Source organism: Halichoerus grypus, chromosome 7, assembly GCF_964656455.1.
Source record: "Halichoerus grypus chromosome 7, mHalGry1.hap1.1, whole genome shotgun sequence".
Lineage (NCBI taxonomy): Eukaryota > Metazoa > Chordata > Mammalia > Carnivora > Phocidae > Halichoerus > Halichoerus grypus.
In genome coordinates this window covers 154,532,690-154,553,241 of record NC_135718.1, presented here as the reverse complement: position 1 = coordinate 154,553,241, position 20,552 = coordinate 154,532,690, and the positions used below count along the sequence as shown (strand labels likewise).

Here is a 20,552-nt window from a genome sequence, read left to right as displayed (position 1 = left end):
CCACGGCCCGCCGGAGTTCCCTGCCACGGTCCTGCAGCGACCCGGAGGACTGACCTAGCCCAGCCGCCCAGATGTTTCAATACTGAAGTCACATACAGTCGGAGGCAAAGTCCTGGGATGACCCACCACCTTGGCTCCCGCGTCCCTGTGCCTGGGGCTCTGCCCCCTCCGCCGACCCCTTTGGGGCGGGGGGCTTGCTTTGTGCACGGAGAGGCCCTCAGGGACACTCTCTGTTCCAGGACCCCAGGTGCCAGGACCGTTACTACCCCCATGAACGACGAAGAGGCTGACACAGATTCAGTAAGTTGCCCTAGGTCATCCCGCTGCTAAGCAGCAGTTTTGCCGAAGGAAGAAGAAAAGAGGAAAACGGACTCCTCCTGGGCGAGCAGCGCAGGGCACTGAGTCTGAGCAGACTCCAGACCGCCGGGGTCCGCACCCCAGCACTGCCACGTAGGAGACACGAGGCCCCAGCACCGGCCTCGCGCTGCACGTCCCTTTCCTCTTCGGTCAAATGCAGAGCCATCTGTTCGTGGCCCTGCCGTGCAAGGAAGTGAGGGAACGACCCGGGTACACCACCTCCGAGAGGTACACACCTGTTCTCACACAGCTGACTATTGGCTGTTACCGATACTGCTAAGTGGGGACGCTCGGTTCTACCTCTTCACGCAAACAGAAAGGAAGGAATCAAGACCCAAGGGCAAGAGAAAGCACTCCAAGCCAGAGAGCCAAGGGGGAAACATCGTTGTAATGGGGCAGCCGTGGGGGAGCCTCCTCGGCAGCTCCCCCCTGCCCCCCGGTGGGCTCTGCAGCCTGACGTGACTGCCTGGGGCCCCAGAGGCCGCGCACCGCACCAGCCAGAGAAACACGCAGAAAACTCAAGGCCTGGTTTATGGCAAGCGGGTGACGCCCTACAACCTGGGGTACCTTGTCATGATTTTGGACCCCAATCTCTTTTCTTCTTTTGCTCTTGGAGGCCGTGGGTATCTTGGGGGGCTCCTCTTCCTCCTCCACATCGGGCAGTGCCACTTCTTCAAAGCCGTCAAACTGGGGAGGAGCAGGGGCCCCTCAGCGCAGACCCTGGGCAGGCACCCCTCCGACGCGTGGCCTTCCCCCTTCCCAAGCCCACTGCAGCCTCGGGGCCGGTACCTCATACTCCTTCTCCTCGGTCCAGTTGATCTCTTCAAAGTCCCCCATCCGGCTGGCTGCTGGGCGCAGGTGATCAAAGAAGACTGAGAACTCGTCCTGCAGGTGGTCATGGCCCTTCAGAAGCTGCCACATCTGCGTCTTGAGCTGGGGAGAGTGGTCGGGGGAAGGATGAAGTGTCCAGGGCCTCTCCAGGCTGCCGTCCCAAACCAGTCCCATTCACCCCCAAGGTCTACCCTCCTAGTCTACTAAGGGACAGCCGGAAGCCTCTCCTGGACCGCTAAGACTTCTTCAGCGTCCCCTCCCTGCTCGCGTGCCTACACTGGAGGGGAATTAATAATGTGTTTGATCCCTGATGACCACACTCTGCACCCTGGCCTCCTGATCTCCAGCCCCGGCAGCAACCCGAGCACAGCGAGGAGACGAGTCCCCCCCCAGGCCCCATCACCTCCTTCCCTGAGCTTCCCTTCCAGGCACTGATGGCAACCCTGAGCCTTTGAGTTCAGTCAGGCTCTGGTTTCAGGGGACAAGCACCCCCTGTTCCAGGGGTTTATGCTTCAGGAAAGCCGGAAAAAGTCCTCGCCTTCTTCATCCCCTCCGGAAGTCCAAGGTACCCCAGAAGCAAGAGAACGGGCACGGGTGCCAGGACAGGAAAGAGCACCTCCGTGATCTCCTGAGGCAGGCAGTCCGCACAGCTCTGCAGCACCTTGATGATCTTCTGGTGGTGCGAGGGGTTCTCTGCAAAGCAAATCTCCAGCTGCCGAAGAAACTTGCGGCTCTTCTCAAACGCCTGCTGTTCCTCAAACTACCCCAGTGGAAAGAAAGCAAGAGTGTCACGTGCACGGCGAGCGCGGACCGGAGGGCGCTACGCCCACGGAACAAGAGCGTTGGGCTGGGAAGCGGGGGCGACAGGGAGCCCGTTTACAGCCGCCAGACGGTGCCTAAGACCCTGGCATCTATGCACCTTGGGCTGCAAAGGCGACCAACCCAAGACTCCTAGGACGGGACGGCAAGCGTCCAGAGACGTGCGCATGTCAAGCTGCTGGCTGTCTCACAGGCTGTGACATCAGACGCCGCAGCTCGTCACCGTCCACAGAGCGCCCGCACCCATGCTGCTCCTCACACGGGGAGAAAGCACGTGCAGGTGGGCGACCCACCCCGGGACCACGGGCCTGCCTCAAGCCGACCAGAAGAACGCACTCCACCCTTCCTTCCCGTGTCTCCCTCTCCTGAGCTCCTGAGACGTCCCTCGCGTGGAGACCCTTACTGGCCAACGTTTCGAATGTCACCTGCTGCAGCGGCCATCCCCGAGCACCGTGTACGAAATAGAACTGCAAGGCCCCGCCCCCGCCCATGCCCCCTGCGGCTCTCTAGCCCCCGTTATATACGTTTTACTGTTCACATGTACTGTGTGATCCTTATGTACATTCACTATATATATTTTACTGTTTATCACCTGACTTTCCCCAAGAGAACTCCATGAGAACAAGGACATCGTTCTTTTGTAATTACTATATTCCTAGGACCGGGAACCCTGCCTGACGATGCACTGGACACACATAGTAAGTATCTGCTGGAACGGACACCTGTTTTACAACAGGGAGGAGCAAAGGGTGCGTGATTCATCCACGGTCTTCACTGGCGACCGAGGGTACAACCCCTCATTGCACGTACAAAGAAAACGGGAGAAGAGGGGTTGGGAAGACCACCCCTTGAAACAAGGGGGCGCTGATCACCCTGGGCCAAGGCAGGGCCGTCTGACCGGGAGTCGCCGAGAGACGAGGATGGTGTTAACCAGTTCTACTCAGGTCCCCTGTCCCCAGACCCAGCAGCCCCCCAGGTGTGGCGTTCACGCGTCCACTCACTAATCCGCAGGCCAGAGCCTGCTCGGGCAGCAGGAAGGCAGCGAAATCCTTCAGCAGCTGAGGCCAGTCCTGGAGCAGAACCTGCAGGCTTCTGTAGAGATCCACAGCTGTCTGCCTCTGAGTGCTGGACTCGAACTCATAGATGACCTGCAGGAAGTCCTCATACTTGCCAGGGATATGCTGCAGCGCCTCTCGTACCTACGCGGGAAGACGTTCCGCCGTCAGGACAGGAAAGAGCCGTACGGATCGAGGAGGAGGAGTCCCCACACCGAGCCCCAGAACCACCCTGCGGAGGCTACCCCTCCCACAGCTCCTGAGATCTGCTCACGGAAGACACGGAGCAGTGAGTCGGGCACCACCGCCCCTCCCCTGCTGGCCGGCCTCTGACACGCCTTCATTCTCCAGGGGCCACAGCCCTCCCTACCAAACCAAGTGAGCGTGTCTCCAGCCCACGGCCCTAGCCTCTCCCTCCTGATCTCAGCCCCGCACTGAGACAGACAAAGAGCGCTCTGCACACGCAGTTCCGCGTGGTACCGCGGGCCGACAGCGCGTACATCAGGAACGCCGGTCAACTGTCGGCAGACCAGAAGGCGTGACCGTCACTGCTGGCAGGCCGAACCGCCGGGGGGATAAAGGAACCAGACGGCTGCATGCCAAGGGCAGTGCCAGGCACAGTGGGGTCAGCTCTTCGAAGACCAGGGCACTTCCCGGAGTCCACTCTCTGGCCAGTGCACCAACGGTCTTTCTTCTCTTGCCGAGGGCTCGGGAAAGGCCCGCTTTAGCCAACCCAGTGAAGTCACCCCTCTCCCTGATGATGGCGGCACCACCTTTCCCCGCTTTCTGAACAACGGAGGGGTGATGCTCAGGGATTCACAACAAGCCGTGGACGAGGAAGCCTGGGTCCTGTCTCTCTCTCTCAGATCTGAGGGCAATTCCAGGAGAGAGCAAAGGCAGAGGCACACGAGGCGGCCGTGCGGCCTGAAAATCAGACTGTTTTCAACACCGGTCCCTGGAAGGAGAAGTGGCCGCGTTTGGGGGGACGGGCAGTAGCGGGAAGCAGTCCCTGCCTACCCTGGTCAGGTAAGCCTGAGCAAAGGCCAAATCCTTCTGCTCCCTGAGGGGGTCCCGCTCGAGAATGTCCTCGTCATACAGCAGCAGCAGCTTGGACGTGTCCTTGCTGGCCCGGGCCCGGCTTCCCCGCTTGCTGCGAGCTCGCTGACTGCCCCGGCCCTTCCCAGCAGCTCGGCCGCTCTCTCCTGGGAAAACACACGAGAAAGACGGTTGTCGGGCCCCACAACCCCACTCCTCCCTTCGGCCACACGCACCCACCCCACCCAAATCCCGCTGGCTGTCCGGGACGGCCTCGGGAGAAGCTGGCGGGAACGTGGCAGGAAGGCACGATGGCGTGGCAGGCCAGCCCCCGCAGCGATGGCAGTCCCACCCCCGGGATGAGAGAAGGCCCTCGGCTGCGACACGCAGCCAGCGGGAGTCCTGAGCGGGGGCACGGGCTCACGCCGGGCTCTCACGCACTGGGTCTTGGGGAGGAACCGCAAATAAACGTCGCTCTTAGCCGCGCACGTGACAGACGGATTGAGAACCGGCATAAAAGCTTGCATGAACCTAACGCAGACCTAGCGGCCGGTAGGAGTCACATCTGAAATGTCTGAGCACGCTTCTCCGCAAAGGCTCTAGGCAAACATGTCTGGGGGAGGGCAGCGTGCGGGCGGGCGGCCCAGAGGACGTCCGCTACGATCTCACACCTGGTTTTCGGACCGGCCGTTCGGCACAGCGCTTAGAGAGGAGGCCGGCTGAGACCCGCCCCGCACACCAGGCTCACCACTCACCCGGCGGGGCGCTGCCAGCCTCCGCTTCCGGAGCAGTCCTGGGCGACGCGGAGGTGGCCGGCGGCTTCTCAGCAGGGTCTCCAATGGCTTCGTCTGTCATTTCGTCCTCCTTCTGCAGGCTCTCCATTCCTTCTGCCTCTTCTTCCTCCTCTTCTTCAGGCTCAGAGTTCTCTTCCTGGGAGTTCTCCTCCTCGGACTCGCCCTCCTGGCCCGCACGCCTCTCAGAGGCCAGCCAGGTCAGTTTCTCCATTGTTTCCTGCAAAGCCCCCGAGAGCGTCCACAGGGCTGGCGCCGGCTCCCCACAGGCCACCGGCGCAGGGAGAGCTGGGCTGCCAGCCCAGCAGCAGGTGGGGGAAGAGGCGTTTTGAAAGGTCGCTTTCTACCGGGAAGACAGTTTTCCTTTGCTGGGATCCACACTTAACGATCTACATGTTTAGGCATTTAAATTGCGCACAGGTGATTCAATCTAACATTTTAGTGACTGAGTCACACATAACAGCCAACTAAAAGTTCACCTTTTCCTCCCCTCTCGCCTCAACCCCCCGCCCCCAAAACTGTCCCACACGGTATTCAAAAGTCAAATAAAAATGACAGGAGGAGGGCGCCTGGGTGGATCGGTTGGTTGAGCGACTGCCTTCGGCTCAGGTCATGATCCTGGAGTCCCGGGATCGAGTCCCACATCGGGCTCCCAGCTCGGCGGGGAGTCTGCTTCTCCCTCTGACCCTCCCCCTTCTCATGCTGTCTCTCTCAATAAATAAAATCTTAAAAAAAAAAAATGACAGGAGGACTAAGTGCAGCAAGCAAGCAGGTGGCCTGTCAACAAATCAAGCAAATTACTGAGGCCACAGAACACCTGAGAATATTCCTCAGCTCTCACCTGGAGCTCCGGGACCGAGAGCACAGACTCCTCAGAGGCTGAGGACATCTCATCCTCCTCATCTTGGGTCAGGTCGTCAAAGTCCTCCTCTTCCTCCTCCTCTGGCCCGTCCTTCTCGCCCCCAGCTTCCGGCCCAGCTGGGGTCCCCAGCGCCTGGCCGACGGCGCTGGCCAGGTCCTCAGACTTGCCTGGGGGGCTGCTGCGCACTTCAGGGTCGGCGCAGGAAGGAGCCATCTTGGGAGATCCTCTGCTCACATCTCCGGAGTCTCCCTCATCCCGAGGTTCCCGAGAAGCTGACGAGGTTCTAGCCGGCTCACTTCTGTCGTCGTCCTGCTGGAAGGCTGGCTGTCTCCTTAGCTCACTAGGACCACTCGGCTCCTCAGCTGGGAAGCCAGCATCCAATCCCACAGGACGTTCCTCTCTGCTGTCCTCACAGGTGTCCTGCCCTGGGGACCCACTGGAGTTATCCTCCCCGGGGTCCTGAGGTTCCATCTTGACCGTTTCCTGCAAGTCCCCTGGAGGCAGGGTATCCAGAGCCTGCCTCCCATCCTCGGCCTTCACCAGAGTCCAGCCACAGGCCCTGTGCTCTGGCTGCTCTTCCTGGCACACGTGATCTGCTGCTGGGGGCCCTGGGCTGTGCTCCTCTTTGGGGAAGACAGGAGCACAGAGAGGAGATAGTTCCTGGGGTTCTAATTTGGGTTCTAGGCCTTGAAAGGCATTTTTCCCTTCAACCAAAGGACAACCAATGTCCACATTCACTTGGGCCTTATCCTCAGGGGTGGCGGAAACAGGAAGACTCACAGAGTTGCTGGAAACAATCAGGGGTGGGATAGAGGAGGCCACAAGGGGCTGGTTCAGTGGGCAGGGGAAGGAAGTGGGGTTAACCAAGAGGGTGGTGATGGGGATGGTCTGAGGAGCCTGGGCCACAGCTGCGCTGACGGGCTGGATCACGTTGCAGCCGCTGCCAAGGCTGACGACCTTCACCGTGGCGGCGGGCACAGTGAAGATCACGGGGACCGGGTGGAGGAGGGAGGCTGGCTCCAGACACAGAGAGGCCTTGGCCCCCTTTCTCTTGGAAGCTCTTGGCTTTGCACACGGCTTTCGGAACTTAGAAGGGGCAAGTGAGGGCAGCATTACCTTGGGCACAGGGGCAGAGGAGAGCAGGGTCTGGGGCTCAGACAGAGGGAAGCTGGTCCTGGCCTCAGGGGGCGTGGGAGGCAGTGCTGCCGGAGACTCCAAACTCTCCCCCGCCGTGACCCCCAGTGGAGGGACACGGGGCACCGTCTGTAAGACAGTGGCTGGCTGGATCACGTGAGGAATCCGGACCACCATTTTGCTCGGAGGGGCTTCGGACAGAGTTGACCTAGCTGGTGTTTTCCCAGAGGTGGAGCTGGGCTGGAGAGAGGGGCTCGGTCTGATTAGCAGGGGCTTCAGGACTGATGGCCGCTTCTGTCTCCAGGCCTTCCTGGAAAAACAGCTGGCCACTGGCTTCAGTTTCAGGACTACCCCCTTGGGCAACAGCAGTGGGTACAGACTTTCACTCCCCAGTTCCGAGCTGCCTCTTCCCAGGCCTGGCTCTGAGCTGCCCTCAGCAGGTCCAGTCACACCTCCTCCCCCTCTGGCACCATCCGCTATGCGCCACAGTTCCTCCTGGATGGAAGGCAGACTGGCCTAGAGAACAAGAACACACTGATCCAGCACATGTCAGAACCTGGAGAAAAGAACGGGGCTTCCGAGATTTTAGGGGCCTTTCCAGGACAGTCTCAAAAAATCTTTTCAAGGAATTTTCTTGAAGGATATCCAATTTCTAAAGACTACACCCTAATTACATGCTCTAGAAACGCCGTATCATTTTACCCACTATTTTTCAGAGGTGGCAGAGTCACGTGGGGGAAAGGGGAAGCAGCAGGAGAAGAGGGGGGAAGAAGGAAGATCCGCTGAGCCCGTCCCTGAGCTATAGCTCCACCAGGAGTGTAAAGTCACCCCTGGCGTCTCTGCCAGGGCTTGGTGTCCTTCTGCCTCCGACACACTTCGAGGAGGAAAGTTGTACCTTTAACCAGAACGGAAGCCGGTGCTCTTCCCTCTCTACAGGTGGCTTCCACTGATGGGGCTGGATCTCTTCACAGCATTTCACCAAGACGGGCAACTGTTTGGTCTTCTTATAAAACTGAGAGTGAAGAAATGACACACGAGTTACAGTCTCTCCAGAAACTCTGCCCTCTGTCAGGCTGGGGAGCAAAGTGTGCGGCAGTTTGAGACGCCGCCCCCCCAATACACACATGACCATAACCAGCACGTGCTACATGCTCTGCATTTCAAATTACACTAAGCTCTCAATCCTAATGACAATTCTGCAACACTCGCGATCATCAGACAGGGAGAAGTTTAGGTCACAGAGAAAAGGAAGCAGAAGATCGGAGCCTGTCCTTCAGATCTGCTCCTTCACGCAGCACCTTAACCCTCAGCCGCGACCCACGGAAGCTTCCTACTAAGGAAGTAATGGTGCAAAGGACATCAGAGGGGAAGGGAAAGAAGAGACTGAGGCAGTTTTAAGAGTAAATTAACAGAAATCAGGGGCGCCTGGGTGGTTCAGTCGTTAAGCGTCTGCCTTCGGCTCAGGTCATGATCCCAGGGTCCTGGGATCGAGCCCCACATCGGGCTCCCTGCTCGGCAGGAAGCCTGCTTCTCCCTCTCCCACTCCCCCCTGCCTGTGTTCCTGCTCTCGCTATCTCTCTGTCAAATAAATAAAATCTTTAAAAAAAAAAACTTTTTATTTTAAATAATTAGATTCGTAAGAAGTTGCAAAAATAAGACAGAAAGGTCTTATGTAGCCTTCCCCCAGTTTCTCCCAAAGGTAAGACCTTATGTCGCACGGTGACATTGGTCACACACACAAACCAGGATGCGGCCTCCGGTCCCGTCCACGCAGCGTGAACACCAGGAATACGGCCAGTTTAAATCTACACACCTGTTTCTCAAGCACTCTTCCCCAGAATGCCATGAGGATGTGCTCCACTAAAAGAAGGAAGTAAAATCAAGAAAGATGTGGGTTTGGGGACCAGGAGGATGCACAGAGGAAAGAAGCAAAACCAACCCACGATGATGGGGGAAGGAAAATCCCAAGAAGCCGTTCGTGTAGTGAGCGGAGAGAGCAACATGTTTAGAGGGAACACATAAGCGGAATTGGGGAGAGGCTTCCTCAGGAAGCTGAAAATGACCACAGATTCCTAGCACTAAAGTAAACTCCAGTGTTGAACAGGTAATACACACCTCCGAGACCAAGCCCCACCGGCTCCCCCAAATGCAATTACCAACTCCACAAAAACATGTCGGCAGGAAAGCAAAGCAATCACGCTACACCACACAGCTCAGCTGGGAGGGACACGTACCAAGCAATTATATGCTTACAATGTGAGCCCTGAATCTAACCAACACCGTGGTCTCGTGGGAGAACCGGGGGACAGAAGACACCTGTGATGATGGCAGGGCTGTGGCAGTGGGAGGCCCAAGTCTTTGTCACCCGTGTTGCACTTTACTAAATAAGGCTTCAATCCAAAGCATCAAGTGGTGGCAATGACAAGCAAGCCACCCAGATAGAGACGTAGACACACCACCCTCAAAAACCTCTATACACAATATATATACACAAGTATATACCCACACGGAAAAGGAAAGGAGGATACAGTGGAGTGTTGTCTACCCTTCAAGAAGGCTAGCGGGAAAGAGACAGAAAGCGGCTCGAGGGAAATGTGAAGTTGAGAAATTTTTTAAGAGTTGGAACAATTTTGGGGCGCCAGGGTGGTTTAGTCGGTTGATCATCTGCCTTCCGCTCAGGTCATGATCCCGGGGTCCTGGGATCGAACCCTGAGTCAGTCTCCCTGCTCAGCGGGGAGTCTGCTTTTCCCTCGCCCCGCCCCGCCCCGCCCAGCTCATGCTCTCTCCCTCTCTCAAATAAATAATCTTAAAAAAAAAAAAAAAAGTTGGAGTAATTTTATTTTTAGGAGAAATACCCGTAACAGAGGAAGAAGATGACACTCCAGAGGAGAACAAGAGTCAATGTCCCTGGAAAAGCCAGAGGGGGACTGACCCAGCTCTGGTGGGAGGAACCAGGGCCCTCTGCTGTGAGGCTGAGCCCGAGGGAGACCCCGGGGAGTTCACAGGAAGCACTTACTTTGATGATGTTATCAGGCGCTCTGTTCATGTTGAGGTTCTTGATCCTCACTGTCAGCTGGTGGGCGGTCTTGCAGGTGAGGAGGTACTTGCTGATCAGCAGCTTAGGAAACTTGGTCCCTTCAAAGTGCTTTAGCCCTAAAGCCAACAAACTGAGAAAGGAGCCATGACCTAAATCTCGCCTTATTCTGTTCTGCAGAACGCCCTCTCCCCAGAGCAGCCCACAGGGTACACCCCACCTCATTCTTGTGCAAGCCAATGGCTGCCCCACAGAGATCTGCAGGTGTTTACTCACGGCGAGTAAGTACAATGACGGAGACGCAACCAGGGGTTCCCAGTCAAGTGGGAAGAGGAAAAATGGGCATGAATCACTAAAAAATGTCAGATCGTGACGTGCTTCACACTAATAGTACAAACGAAATTCAAAGGAAGGAGAATGGGGCTAAATATGAAATGAATAATTGGCACGGTGTGAGACGTATTAAATCAGGACCAATACTGCCTCCCGACATAAGCCATCTGATTGCGGTTACCTATCTACCGCAATTCGCTGATGGCAGTGGGCCAATACCATCAAGAGCCATGAAAATGTTCCTGACTTTACCAAATAATCTCACGCTTGAGAATTTACCCAAAGGGATAAACTCAAAAGACTTCCAAAAGCTCTATATGCAAAGATCCTTGCCGAAGCCCCACTAACAGCAAAACAGGAGAGGAGAAAAAATGAGACAGTGGCAGATAAAAGGGCTGTCCCAGGGCCCATGGAAGATCACCGGCGTAGACAGCACGCGGAACCTACAGGAAGGCCAGTGCTCCAGCAGAGAGCACAGAAAAACAACTTCAAGGTGTTAGGTCAAAAAAGGCAAAACAAAATTATACTTAAATTGCCAATAATTATATGAAAAATCATTGGGGATGCCTCGCTGGCTCAGTCAGTAGACCATCTGATTCTCAATCTTGGGGCCGTGAGTTCGAGCCCCATGTTGGGCGCAGAGGTTACTTAAAAAAAAAAAAAAAATCATTGTCATGGGGTGGTTAGGATGATGGATAAAAATTTTTTTCCTTCGAAAAATTGCCTCTAAAAGTACTATGATTGGTTTTTACAATAAATAAAAAACAGAAAACAAGTTAAAATGTTTCCAAAGAGTGCACATTGTTCCCCAAAAAGAGCAGTGTCCGGGCTCGAGCAAACCCGCCGCAGAGCTGCGCCCAGCACCCGGGCTCGGCTTCCGGCCCCCCGCGTCCAAGCCGGCTAACGCGCGCCTGCCTGCCCCCAGCTCCTCAAGAGAAGAGCCAGGCCTTCTCCCCGGCGCCCTCGGGGCCTCTGCTCCCCGCGGCAAACCCTTACTTGTCCTCGGCCTTGGTGAAGAAAATCTTATCCTGGGGGTTCTTCGCCTTCAGAGAACACACCGGAAGTAGCTCCGGGTACATGAAAACCTTGCTTGTGGCCAGGATCCAAGCCACTTGTTTTGGCAAACAGGGAAATTCGTCTGCTGTGAGGAAACAATTCTGTGGTAAATGAAATCCCAGAACAAAAGCTTCTGAATGCAAGCCTGCATTTAGCTAGAGCTGCCCCTACCTGGGGGTGTCCCCACCTCCCCTCCCGCAGAAGTTCCCAGCATCCTCGGTGCCACCAAACGCAGACACGCTCGCTGTCCCCTCAGCGGCACAGATACTCGTAACGGGCGAGCCACCCGGGGCACACGGCGCACACCCAAACGCTGCCGCCGCCTCCCCCCGCCCCCAAAGGCCTTGCAAGGGAGGGACCTTTCTTCCAGGGTAAGATGCCAACTCCTTTCATCTCTCTCACCAATCTGGTATTCCAGATTTTATCTGATTTGATTCTTACTTAACTTCCAGCAAGTCCTCCCAGATTCCTCCTGGGGTTGGGAACAAAAACCATAAAAGGAACAAGGCACTTCAGTCTCACTCATTTCTGCCTTGCTGCCTAAGCCTCTCGTTCCAGGCACGTCTGCCTTTCCAGACATGGAAAGCACCACTATATCCATAGTTCTCCTTCCAAAAATGGTATTTTTGTATCCCCAGAAGAAAAACACGGGACACTGTATGTGTAATCTATTACCAGGCCATGATGTTAGGTTTTCATTACCATCAGAGAGCTAAGAAAGTCGTTTGAGATCGGTGTCTGTAACATAATGCACCTGAATTCAACTATAATTCAATCTAATGCTAAGAGGGATTTCAAACCACAACTCATCTGCTAAACCATGAAACTAATCAGAAGCAATTACTCAGTTTAAGGGAATAGCAAATGTGTTCTCAAAAATTACTAAAAAATGCATGGCAGAAAGCAAACCTGCACAAATCTTTAAAATACTGAACATGGCAAATGTACATTTCTAATTTGTACCTAACTCCCAAATCAACATTTCATTCAAAATGGAGATACCACTGCAATCATGAAGGGAAATAAAAGTATCTTAACGAAGCAGAGAATAAAAACCTGACCACGAACCAACTTCAACCACTGGCCTTTCATCTTCCCCAGACCCCAATGACCTTGCTCCCACTGCTTCCCGCCCTCACATCTGCCGAGGACCACAACCCAGCCCTGCCCCCCGCCCCGTCCTGTCCATCGCCCAGCCCTCACAGAAGCCCAAACACTATCATGACCTCCTGGAACGTAGACAGTGGGTACCAAGGACGACATTATAGATGTCCCCTGTCCTGTCTCCTGGGAAGGGAGGTTCAAGATAACTCAATGCAAGCAAAAAGCAGAAGCAGACATGGGTCCCCTACCAGTCTTCTTGACAGTTTTGCGAGGACTCCAGTCGATGCTGACGTGCGTGTTGAAGTCTTCAACGAGCTGCATTGCCCCCAGCAGGTTGCAGGGCTGGAACAAGGTCTGAAAGCCGGGAATGGACTGGTGGAGCGCAACAGAGCTCTGAGCGAAGGTGCCCAGCTCTTTCTGGGGAGACAGAGCACAAAGGAGACCTCAGCCCCAGAAACTTAATACCAGCAGCCCTCACTAGCCTCCGAGGGAAAATCTGTCCTTCCTGCTAGAGGACAGAAACAGATAAAAATCATCATAAAGTCCTCCATAATTAACATGACTCCATTAAGACTACTCTTTTGCTGAGTCCTCAGATATTTAAAGATTGTGTTTATGATACACTCATCTGTTCTTGTTTTATTCCTCAGCCTTCTGGATGGATGGTCTAGCTCCCCAGTCAGAATAAAGGTTCTCAAAAGTAAGAACAATTAAAATTTTTTGTCTTTCGGTTTCTCTTAATAACACCTAGAAAATTTCAAAATTAAAAGCCCTTCCTCCAAAATACTTAAAAATGTCATGACCGAGATTAATTGTATACATAAAATACTAATGTTGAGCCTAATGAATGGATAATGAATTCAATAAAAAGAACAGAAGTACCAAAAACCCAAGAAGTCAGGGTGGGTCTAAAGATGAGGAAGAGGAGGAGCTCCTGGGGGGCTCAGTCAGTGAAGCATCTGCCTTCGGCTCAGGTCATGATCTTGGGGTCCTCGGATCGAGCCCCGCATCAGGCTCCCTGCTCAGCGGGGAGTCTGCTTCTCCCTCTGCCTGCCGCTCTCCCTACTTGTGCTCTCTCTCTCTCTCACACAAATAAATAAGTAAATAAGTAAATAAATAAATAAATAAAATCTCTAAAAAAAAAAAAAAGATGAGGAAGACGACCCAACAGAAAAGTCAGAGAAATGTCTTAAGGAAACTGGCTGCACTCTGGTCCTGCGTGGGGTCAGAGGCTGATGCGCTCTCAGCATAGGTAGGAAGCCGTAGGGATGGCAGCCAGGACACCCAGGACAGAGAGTAAATGCAGCTGGTGTTGGGTGACCATCTGGGAGAAGTGACCCCCCAAGCTAACGGATACCAACATCTTTAGAGTGAAGGATACTTGGAACCTTACAAGAAATATCCTGGTGGTACTGGCCTCTGAGCTGAGGTTGGGGTTGGAGGAGGCGAGAAGGTGAATTTGCGTCAAGAGCTGAACATGCTGGGAAGGGAAAGAAAATAACACGGTGACACGTTACGGTGTTGTCATTTCCGGAACCCAGAAGACCTTAGCAAGATGTCTGCAACGTTACCACACGTTTTGCTTTCCAAAGAGACTACGAGATTGGCACCATATCTTGGTGTGAATTTCTCAGATCTGTTCCCCTTGAGCAAAATGACAGAACCAGAGGAAGTTTAACCTCAAACCAGAGGGACTGAAATTAGAACTTCAGCAAGTGAGGCTGTTAAATTCAGAATGGTTCACGGAAGACTGAAATGTGTAACCTTGGAGTATGAGGGTCGTTACGTGCATCTGCATTCTTGCCTGCCCGTAAGGATACCCACGTGATGCCCTTTCAACGCCCTCAGTGATGTGAAGATCCTGTGGCCCTGTGAGTTCAGTGGCCTCAAGGTACCGGGCTGTGGTGTCCAGACCACTGCTAGCCCTTGGCCTCCAGTCCGGCCCGGGACGAGGCTCACCTGCTGCACCTGCTGCTGGAGGCGGCTCCGCTGTGCCGGGTCTAGAGTGAGCGTCTGAGGAACCTTCTCGGCCTGGGGCTTCACCCTCTCCACCTCCTGCTGCTGTCTGCCCGAGGACTTCTTCATCTTCAGGTGCTCAAGCTGCTCCTTCACTGTGCGGTGCTGCTCATTCAGCAAGTTGGCCAGCGGCTCCTCAAACCTGTGCGCGGTGGGGAGACGGCCGGTGGGGAGACGGCCGGTGGGGGAGACGGCCGGTGGGGAGACGGCCGGTGGGGGAGACGGCCGGTGGGGAGACGGCCGGTGGGGGAGACGGCCGGTGGGGAGACGGCCGGTGGGGGAGACGGCCGGTGGGGGAGACGGCCGGTGGGGGAGACGGCCGGTGGGGGAGACGGCCGGTAGGGGAGACGGCCGGTGGGGAGACGGCGTGGGGAGACGGCCGGCGGGGAGACGGCCGGATCTGGACACCTCCCCAGGCGAGCAACGCATCTGACCCCTCCTGACGTGGGCTAAGAGTCTGGACACCTCCATCTTCTGCTAATCCCCACATCCCACTCTAGCCAACAAACTCCTAGCCTATCCACATCTTTCCCTAAGTTGTTCGCATAAATCCACATGAGGTAGTTCTGAATTGCGCTGTCCCCCCCATTCTTCTACAACCAGTCTTAGGAGTAATACACAAATGAAGGAGAAACTAAACAAAACTCTAGGAGCAGAGAAATGCCTGGATAACAAAGTAGTCAAAGAGCCAACGGGAAGAACTCATCATCCTCGGGTCCTACTGACACCACATTACCCTGGAACCCAAAGGTGATACAGAATCTTCTCCAAGTCCAGCATTTGTTCCCTAATCCACTTATGACCCCACCCCAGGTCCAGCTTCTGCCCTCCTGCCACTCCCATCCACTTAGGCTGCCCTGCCTTCCTTTCTTAAGAGGTCAAAGACCTAGTAGGAAGCAAGAAGCGGATACACTGAAACACAGGACAGCTGGGAAGGCCAGTGAGAAGCTGGCTCCCACCGTGAATACATCCTCTGGCAGCTCCCCCACATCCCTCCTCTCAGCTGTCTAACCCGCCCGCCCACCCCTGCCTCCAGAGAGAGACTGGCTGGCGCCAAAGCAAGCATCCACGTAGCCAGCTCACAGCCTAGTCCTGGGGCAGAGCGGGACACTCAAGGGATTAAGGGTGAGCTGATACCCTGTGCAATCACGATGAGACCAGCTCAAGCAGGTATGGCCAGCAGGATATCCTATTTCATGAAATCCTCTATACTGTAACGACGGTTAAATGGTAACTTTTCTATAGCCTCTACAGATAAAGACTCTGTGTCCTTTTGCAGTATTTACTGTGAGTGTGGGCAGGCAGGCACAGGGTAAAAACCTAAAGACAAGGACAGTCCTCTGTACAATGTTTACTGAGAACAGAAAACTCTCCATTATCTGTGCTCCTAGCAGGACAACAGAAAAACACATGGAAAAGGTAGACAAAGCACAAATAGCCTGCCCCTGGTTTTATGAAATATTACTTAGCTGGTTGGCAAGAGGGACACAGATGGCTCACTTTCCCCGTATCTTAGTCAAAGACTAAACCAGGTTTGCAATTTTAGCTGAATGGGAAGCAGCTGCAGCCCGGGCAGATGAACCGAGCGAGTGCCAGAGACAGCTCATCTTCAACCAGGACTTTAAAGCAGTTCTATAAACCCCAAATGTAAAGAATTCATACACAGAGATTATTAGTGGAACCGAAATATGTTTATAGATCAGATGAACTATGAACTATGGCTTGCAGTAAGTGGGTCAAATAAAGACTCAGAAATCCTGAAAATGTTTCCCCCCAAAAAGTAAGTATGCAAGGCCACAGTGTTATTAACTAACTCGAGGTGGGGACCCGTTCACAATGCTTACCTGCACCAAATCACTTTCGATGTCTTACAACTTGTCAATTATACTTCAATAAAGCCAAAACAAAATAAAATGGGGGTGGGGGATCCCGAAATTCTGTTGTGGTTACATTATGGTGTTTATTATAATGGACCATGAACTATATTCCCGGCTATTATGCAATGGTAGGGTATCTTGTCTTTTCTACTGAATTGCACGTTCCCTGAAGGCCTGGCTTTCAGGTGGCTCCCAAGCTCTCCGGTTAGGTCAGGCTGTGAAAACACAGGACTAACGGAGGCTGCAGGTCTCTCAGCTTTGCTCTGCTCCACCCCCTGACTGCTAGCTAGCCGGTCACCTCACCACGCACGTATGCTGCTGCTCAGAATGGGTAACAGTTCATTAAAATATACATGAATTACACAAACCCATCCCACAAAACTTAAAGCCTCCACTCTGTGGGTGGAGAACAGAAGTGCCAGCTTCGTGTGCAGAGGGCGGTACTTCTCCCTCAGACCAAAGATGCTTCACGGCCGCTCAGTCATCACCAAGGTGACCGACAAACTTTCGCTAACATCTACCCGATGCTAATGGCCAAGAAGGAGAACAAAGGGACACACAGGCTCTTATGAAAGGGGTGGTCTCTGTGGCTGGCCCCAGAGTCCTCACACCTCTCCAGCACCACTCATCTGGAGAAGCTGCTACGGACACCAGCTACTGCTTTCTCTCCCTTCCCAAACAGACGCAGCCTGGTCTGCCGCTGCACTGCCCCACGACGAGGAGACTCATCCCCGGAGACCCTCCACCAGCGACCACGGGCACTGAGCGACGGGGAACTGTCAACGGGAGTGTCTGGACACACACGTTCCCTCCATTTGGCACCTCGGCGTCCTTGGCTAGCCTACCGCAGGGCTTGAGGGGTGTTGAAGCTAGGCCGGGGTTCAGCCACGCGATCCTCCTCCTCTGGGCCATCATCTTCCACGTTGGAGAGTCCCATCTCATCTTGGAACTGAGGGCACAGGGGAAGGAGGGTGATCCTGGGGAAGGGGTGTGTGGAAGCCCCCCAGCAGTGAGAAGGGAAAGCGAAGACCACAGTCTACAGGGCGCCAACAATGCTGGCACCCAGAAAGAGCTCCCTCAAGACCTTTCTCACGTCAGGGCACCCGCAGTCCTGCACACGGCTATTATGCCAGGAACAAAGTCTCTCAATCAGCCACTTGCAATGGTACACACAGCACAGATAGCTCAGAATGATCAGAAATATCTTCCAAGAGACAAGTTTATGAGAAAGGTAACTATCTGTGCCCAGAATAATCCAAAAACTAATTTGCAATCTTTACGGATGCACGGAATGATGGTTGGGGAGGCCATCCAAAGTTTACAAGGAACATTTTACTAAGAATAACCTACATATGGACAATCAAAATGTATCAGTGAGCCAAATTCCCCTCCCACAACACCCACTCCCAAGGGGGTTGAAAGGTGAAGTGGCTTGGCCACACCAGCCTTGTGGAGGGATGGGCCTGGGAGCAGAGGACAGAGCACGCTGGAGGAGCTGCCCAGCGTCCCGAGCCCCGACTTCGCGTCGTTACTCACAGTTTCAAACAGTTCCTCCATCAGCTCATTCACCTCCTTCTCTGAAAAGAAGCCAAACGGCATTGTTGGTCCAGGTCGGTCTCAGTTCCCACAGGCGGGAATTGCACAGAGACACCGTGTCTTGTTTCCAGCAAGACATCTGACAAAACCCTCACATCTACCTGTCATCTGTTCATTCAAACACATTTACTGACTCCCAACTATGCCTCAAGCCCTGTTCTAGATGCTGGGGGGCACATGGCAGAGCTCTCAGTCTCACAGGGCACCTGGGTGGCTCAGTCGGTTAAGTATCTGACTCTTGATTTTGGCTTGGGTCATGATCTCAGGGTCGTGAGATCGAGCCCCACATTGGGCTTTGCACCAGGCATGGAGTCTGCTTAAGATTCTCTCTCTCCTCTCCCTCTGCCCCCTTTACCAGCAACCCCCTTTTCTAAAACAAAACAAAACAAAAAAAAAAACAGAAAGAAAAAACTAACAGTCTCACTCTCTAGAAGGTAAAGTTCCAATGGGGAGACATGCAGGAAATGTGAGCCAGATGATTTCACAATAAGGATAATTCATAGTTTACCGGCCTAGCCTACTGAACGGAGTCACGAGAGAAGTCTCCAGGGCCCTGTCTTTGTACCCGAACTACAAAGCAACTCCATCAATGACCTAGAAGACCCAGAAAACACACTTACCAAATCTGTAAATCATATAAAGTTGAAAGGGATTGCTAGACCAACTGATGACAGATTCAAAATTCCATGTTTTCTCAAATTAATTGGATGAAACTTAATGGGACAAGTTTAAAGTCTTACATTTAGGAATTCTAAAAATCAGTTTCTCAAGTACACAAAAACATGAAATGGCTCAAAAATATCTGAAAAAGATCTGAATGTTTTGGCTGACCTCAAGTTCAATCTGACACAGCTACTCCAAAACAGCACAAGTATCCATGAAAGCAAGCCTGTCACAGAACCAGCGTAGAGTCTCAGACCACGTCCAGAGGATCCAGACGTATCTGTGATCTTTTCTGCAAAAGCCCTTCCTACGAGGGCATTAAAAAGCTAAAAATCGAAATGCTGGTGAAGATGTGGAGCAAATGAAATTCTGATGAGAAGGTAAAATAGAAATCCACTTTGGAAAAAATCTGCCACTTTCTTGTAAAACTAAGCATACATCTCCCCTCTGACCAGTGATTCCTGTCCTCGACAGCTGACCCAAGAGAAATGAAACATTTGTCCAGGAAAGGTTTGCACAAGAAAGTTCAGAGCAGCTTCATTCAAGATAGGCAAAAAGTAGAAAAACCCAGGTTTCCATCAAGACCTGGGAATAGATTTAAAAAAGATAAACTGGTATGTTTATACAATGGAATCCCACTCAGCAATAAAAGAGGAAAAAGTAGTGATACGTGTCAATACAGATGAATCTCAAAAACTTCATGCTGAAAGAAGCTTTATACAAGAGAGCACACACTTTATGATTCCATTTACATGAAGTTCTAACACAGGCAAATCTAATCTGTTACAGAAAAAAAAAACCAGAACAGCGGTTGCCTCAGGGAGGATGGTGAGGGGAATGATTCAGAAGGGGCCTGAGGGAGCTTTCTGGAGTGACAGTTCCATATTCCCATAGGGGTTTGGTTACACAGGTGGAAGCACGAATTCACTGAATGGTACACTAAAAATGTGTGCAATAGGGGCACCTGGGTGGCTCAGTTGGTTAAGCGACCGCCTTCGGCTCAGGTCATGATCCTGGGGTTCCTGGATCGAGTCCCGCATCGGACTCCCTGCTCGGCGGGGAGTCTGCTTCTCCCTCTGGCCCTCCCCCCCTCATGATCTCTCTCTCTCTCATTCTCACTCTCTCAAATAAATAAATAAAATCTTTAAAAAAAAAAAATGTGTGCAATACATTGTGCATAAATTTACCTAAAAAGAGAAATTGTAGATAAATACTGAGCCTGAATGAATGATATGCTTAGGCTAAAATGTTTAGGAATGAAGTATGCTGCTATCTACAACCCACTCTGAAATGCATGAGAAAAACCCACACAGATTCACATATGGACAGAGATGGATGAACAGCTGCATGACAAAGCAAATATATTAAAAGTTACTTACAGAAACTAGGTGGTGGGTATGTGGGTGTTCAGTGTACAATGCTTTCAACTTTTCTATGAATTTTAGAAGTTCCATTAAAAAATATAAGGGGAGAAAAGCTTATAAAAAAAATAAAGGCCAGGGGCTCCTGGGTGGCTCAGTAGGTTAGGTGACCGACTCTTGATATCAGCTCAAGTCTTGATCTCAGGGTCGTGAATTCAAGCCCTACACTGGGTTCCACACTGGGCATGGAGCCTACTTAAAAAAATTTAAGTAAAAAAATAAAGGCCAGAATCCAGAGAACGGTGGCTGGGATAACGAGAGGTCTGGGGACTACTGCATTTGGAGAACTGAAGAAACTTAGTATATTTGGCACGGCAAAGAAAAGACGTAGGAAAAGGAACATCTTTTACTATGCAAGCTTGGGAGTAAATTACATTTTCTAGCAACAAAGGACAAACAGGAATGTAACAGGTATACGGAGGTTCAGTAAGGAAAATGTTGGTTGAGGAGGTGCTCAAGATGGGGACATGCCGTCTTCAGGACTGATGAGCACTGGGGGTCACCCAGACACAGAGAAGCTGCAGACAAACTCAAGTGGGAGGAAAATACATGGCCACAGGAAGCCTTC

General features: G+C 52.9%; 1 protein-coding gene across 7 annotated transcripts in view; it reads right to left on the bottom strand.

Annotated features, from left to right (window-relative positions):
• LOC118519826 (GON-4-like protein) overlaps positions 1 to 20,552 on the bottom strand; it is a 67,324-nt gene that overhangs the window by 3,414 nt on the left and 43,358 nt on the right. For 6 of the 7 annotated variants that reach the window (XM_078078553.1, XM_078078552.1, XM_036067485.2 and 3 more), the window contains 15 exons: positions 17,841 to 17,881; positions 17,150 to 17,253; positions 14,371 to 14,569; positions 13,805 to 13,891; positions 12,660 to 12,828; positions 11,248 to 11,392; positions 9,901 to 10,051; positions 7,780 to 7,896; positions 5,730 to 7,400; positions 4,853 to 5,108; positions 4,080 to 4,264; positions 3,009 to 3,206; positions 1,805 to 1,948; positions 1,147 to 1,290; positions 925 to 1,044 (listed from right to left, as the gene is read on the bottom strand). In XM_078078553.1, the coding sequence (XP_077934679.1) occupies positions 925 to 1,044; positions 1,147 to 1,290; positions 1,805 to 1,948; positions 3,009 to 3,206; positions 4,080 to 4,264; positions 4,853 to 5,108; positions 5,730 to 7,400; positions 7,780 to 7,896; positions 9,901 to 10,051; positions 11,248 to 11,392; positions 12,660 to 12,828; positions 13,805 to 13,891; positions 14,371 to 14,569; positions 17,150 to 17,253; positions 17,841 to 17,881 (3,731 nt within the window). The remainder of the gene's footprint in view (positions 1 to 924; positions 1,045 to 1,146; positions 1,291 to 1,804; positions 1,949 to 3,008; positions 3,207 to 4,079; positions 4,265 to 4,852; positions 5,109 to 5,729; positions 7,401 to 7,779; positions 7,897 to 9,900; positions 10,052 to 11,247; positions 11,393 to 12,659; positions 12,829 to 13,804; positions 13,892 to 14,370; positions 14,570 to 17,149; positions 17,254 to 17,840; positions 17,882 to 20,552) is intronic. The other variant, XM_078078554.1, reaches the window with a different exon arrangement.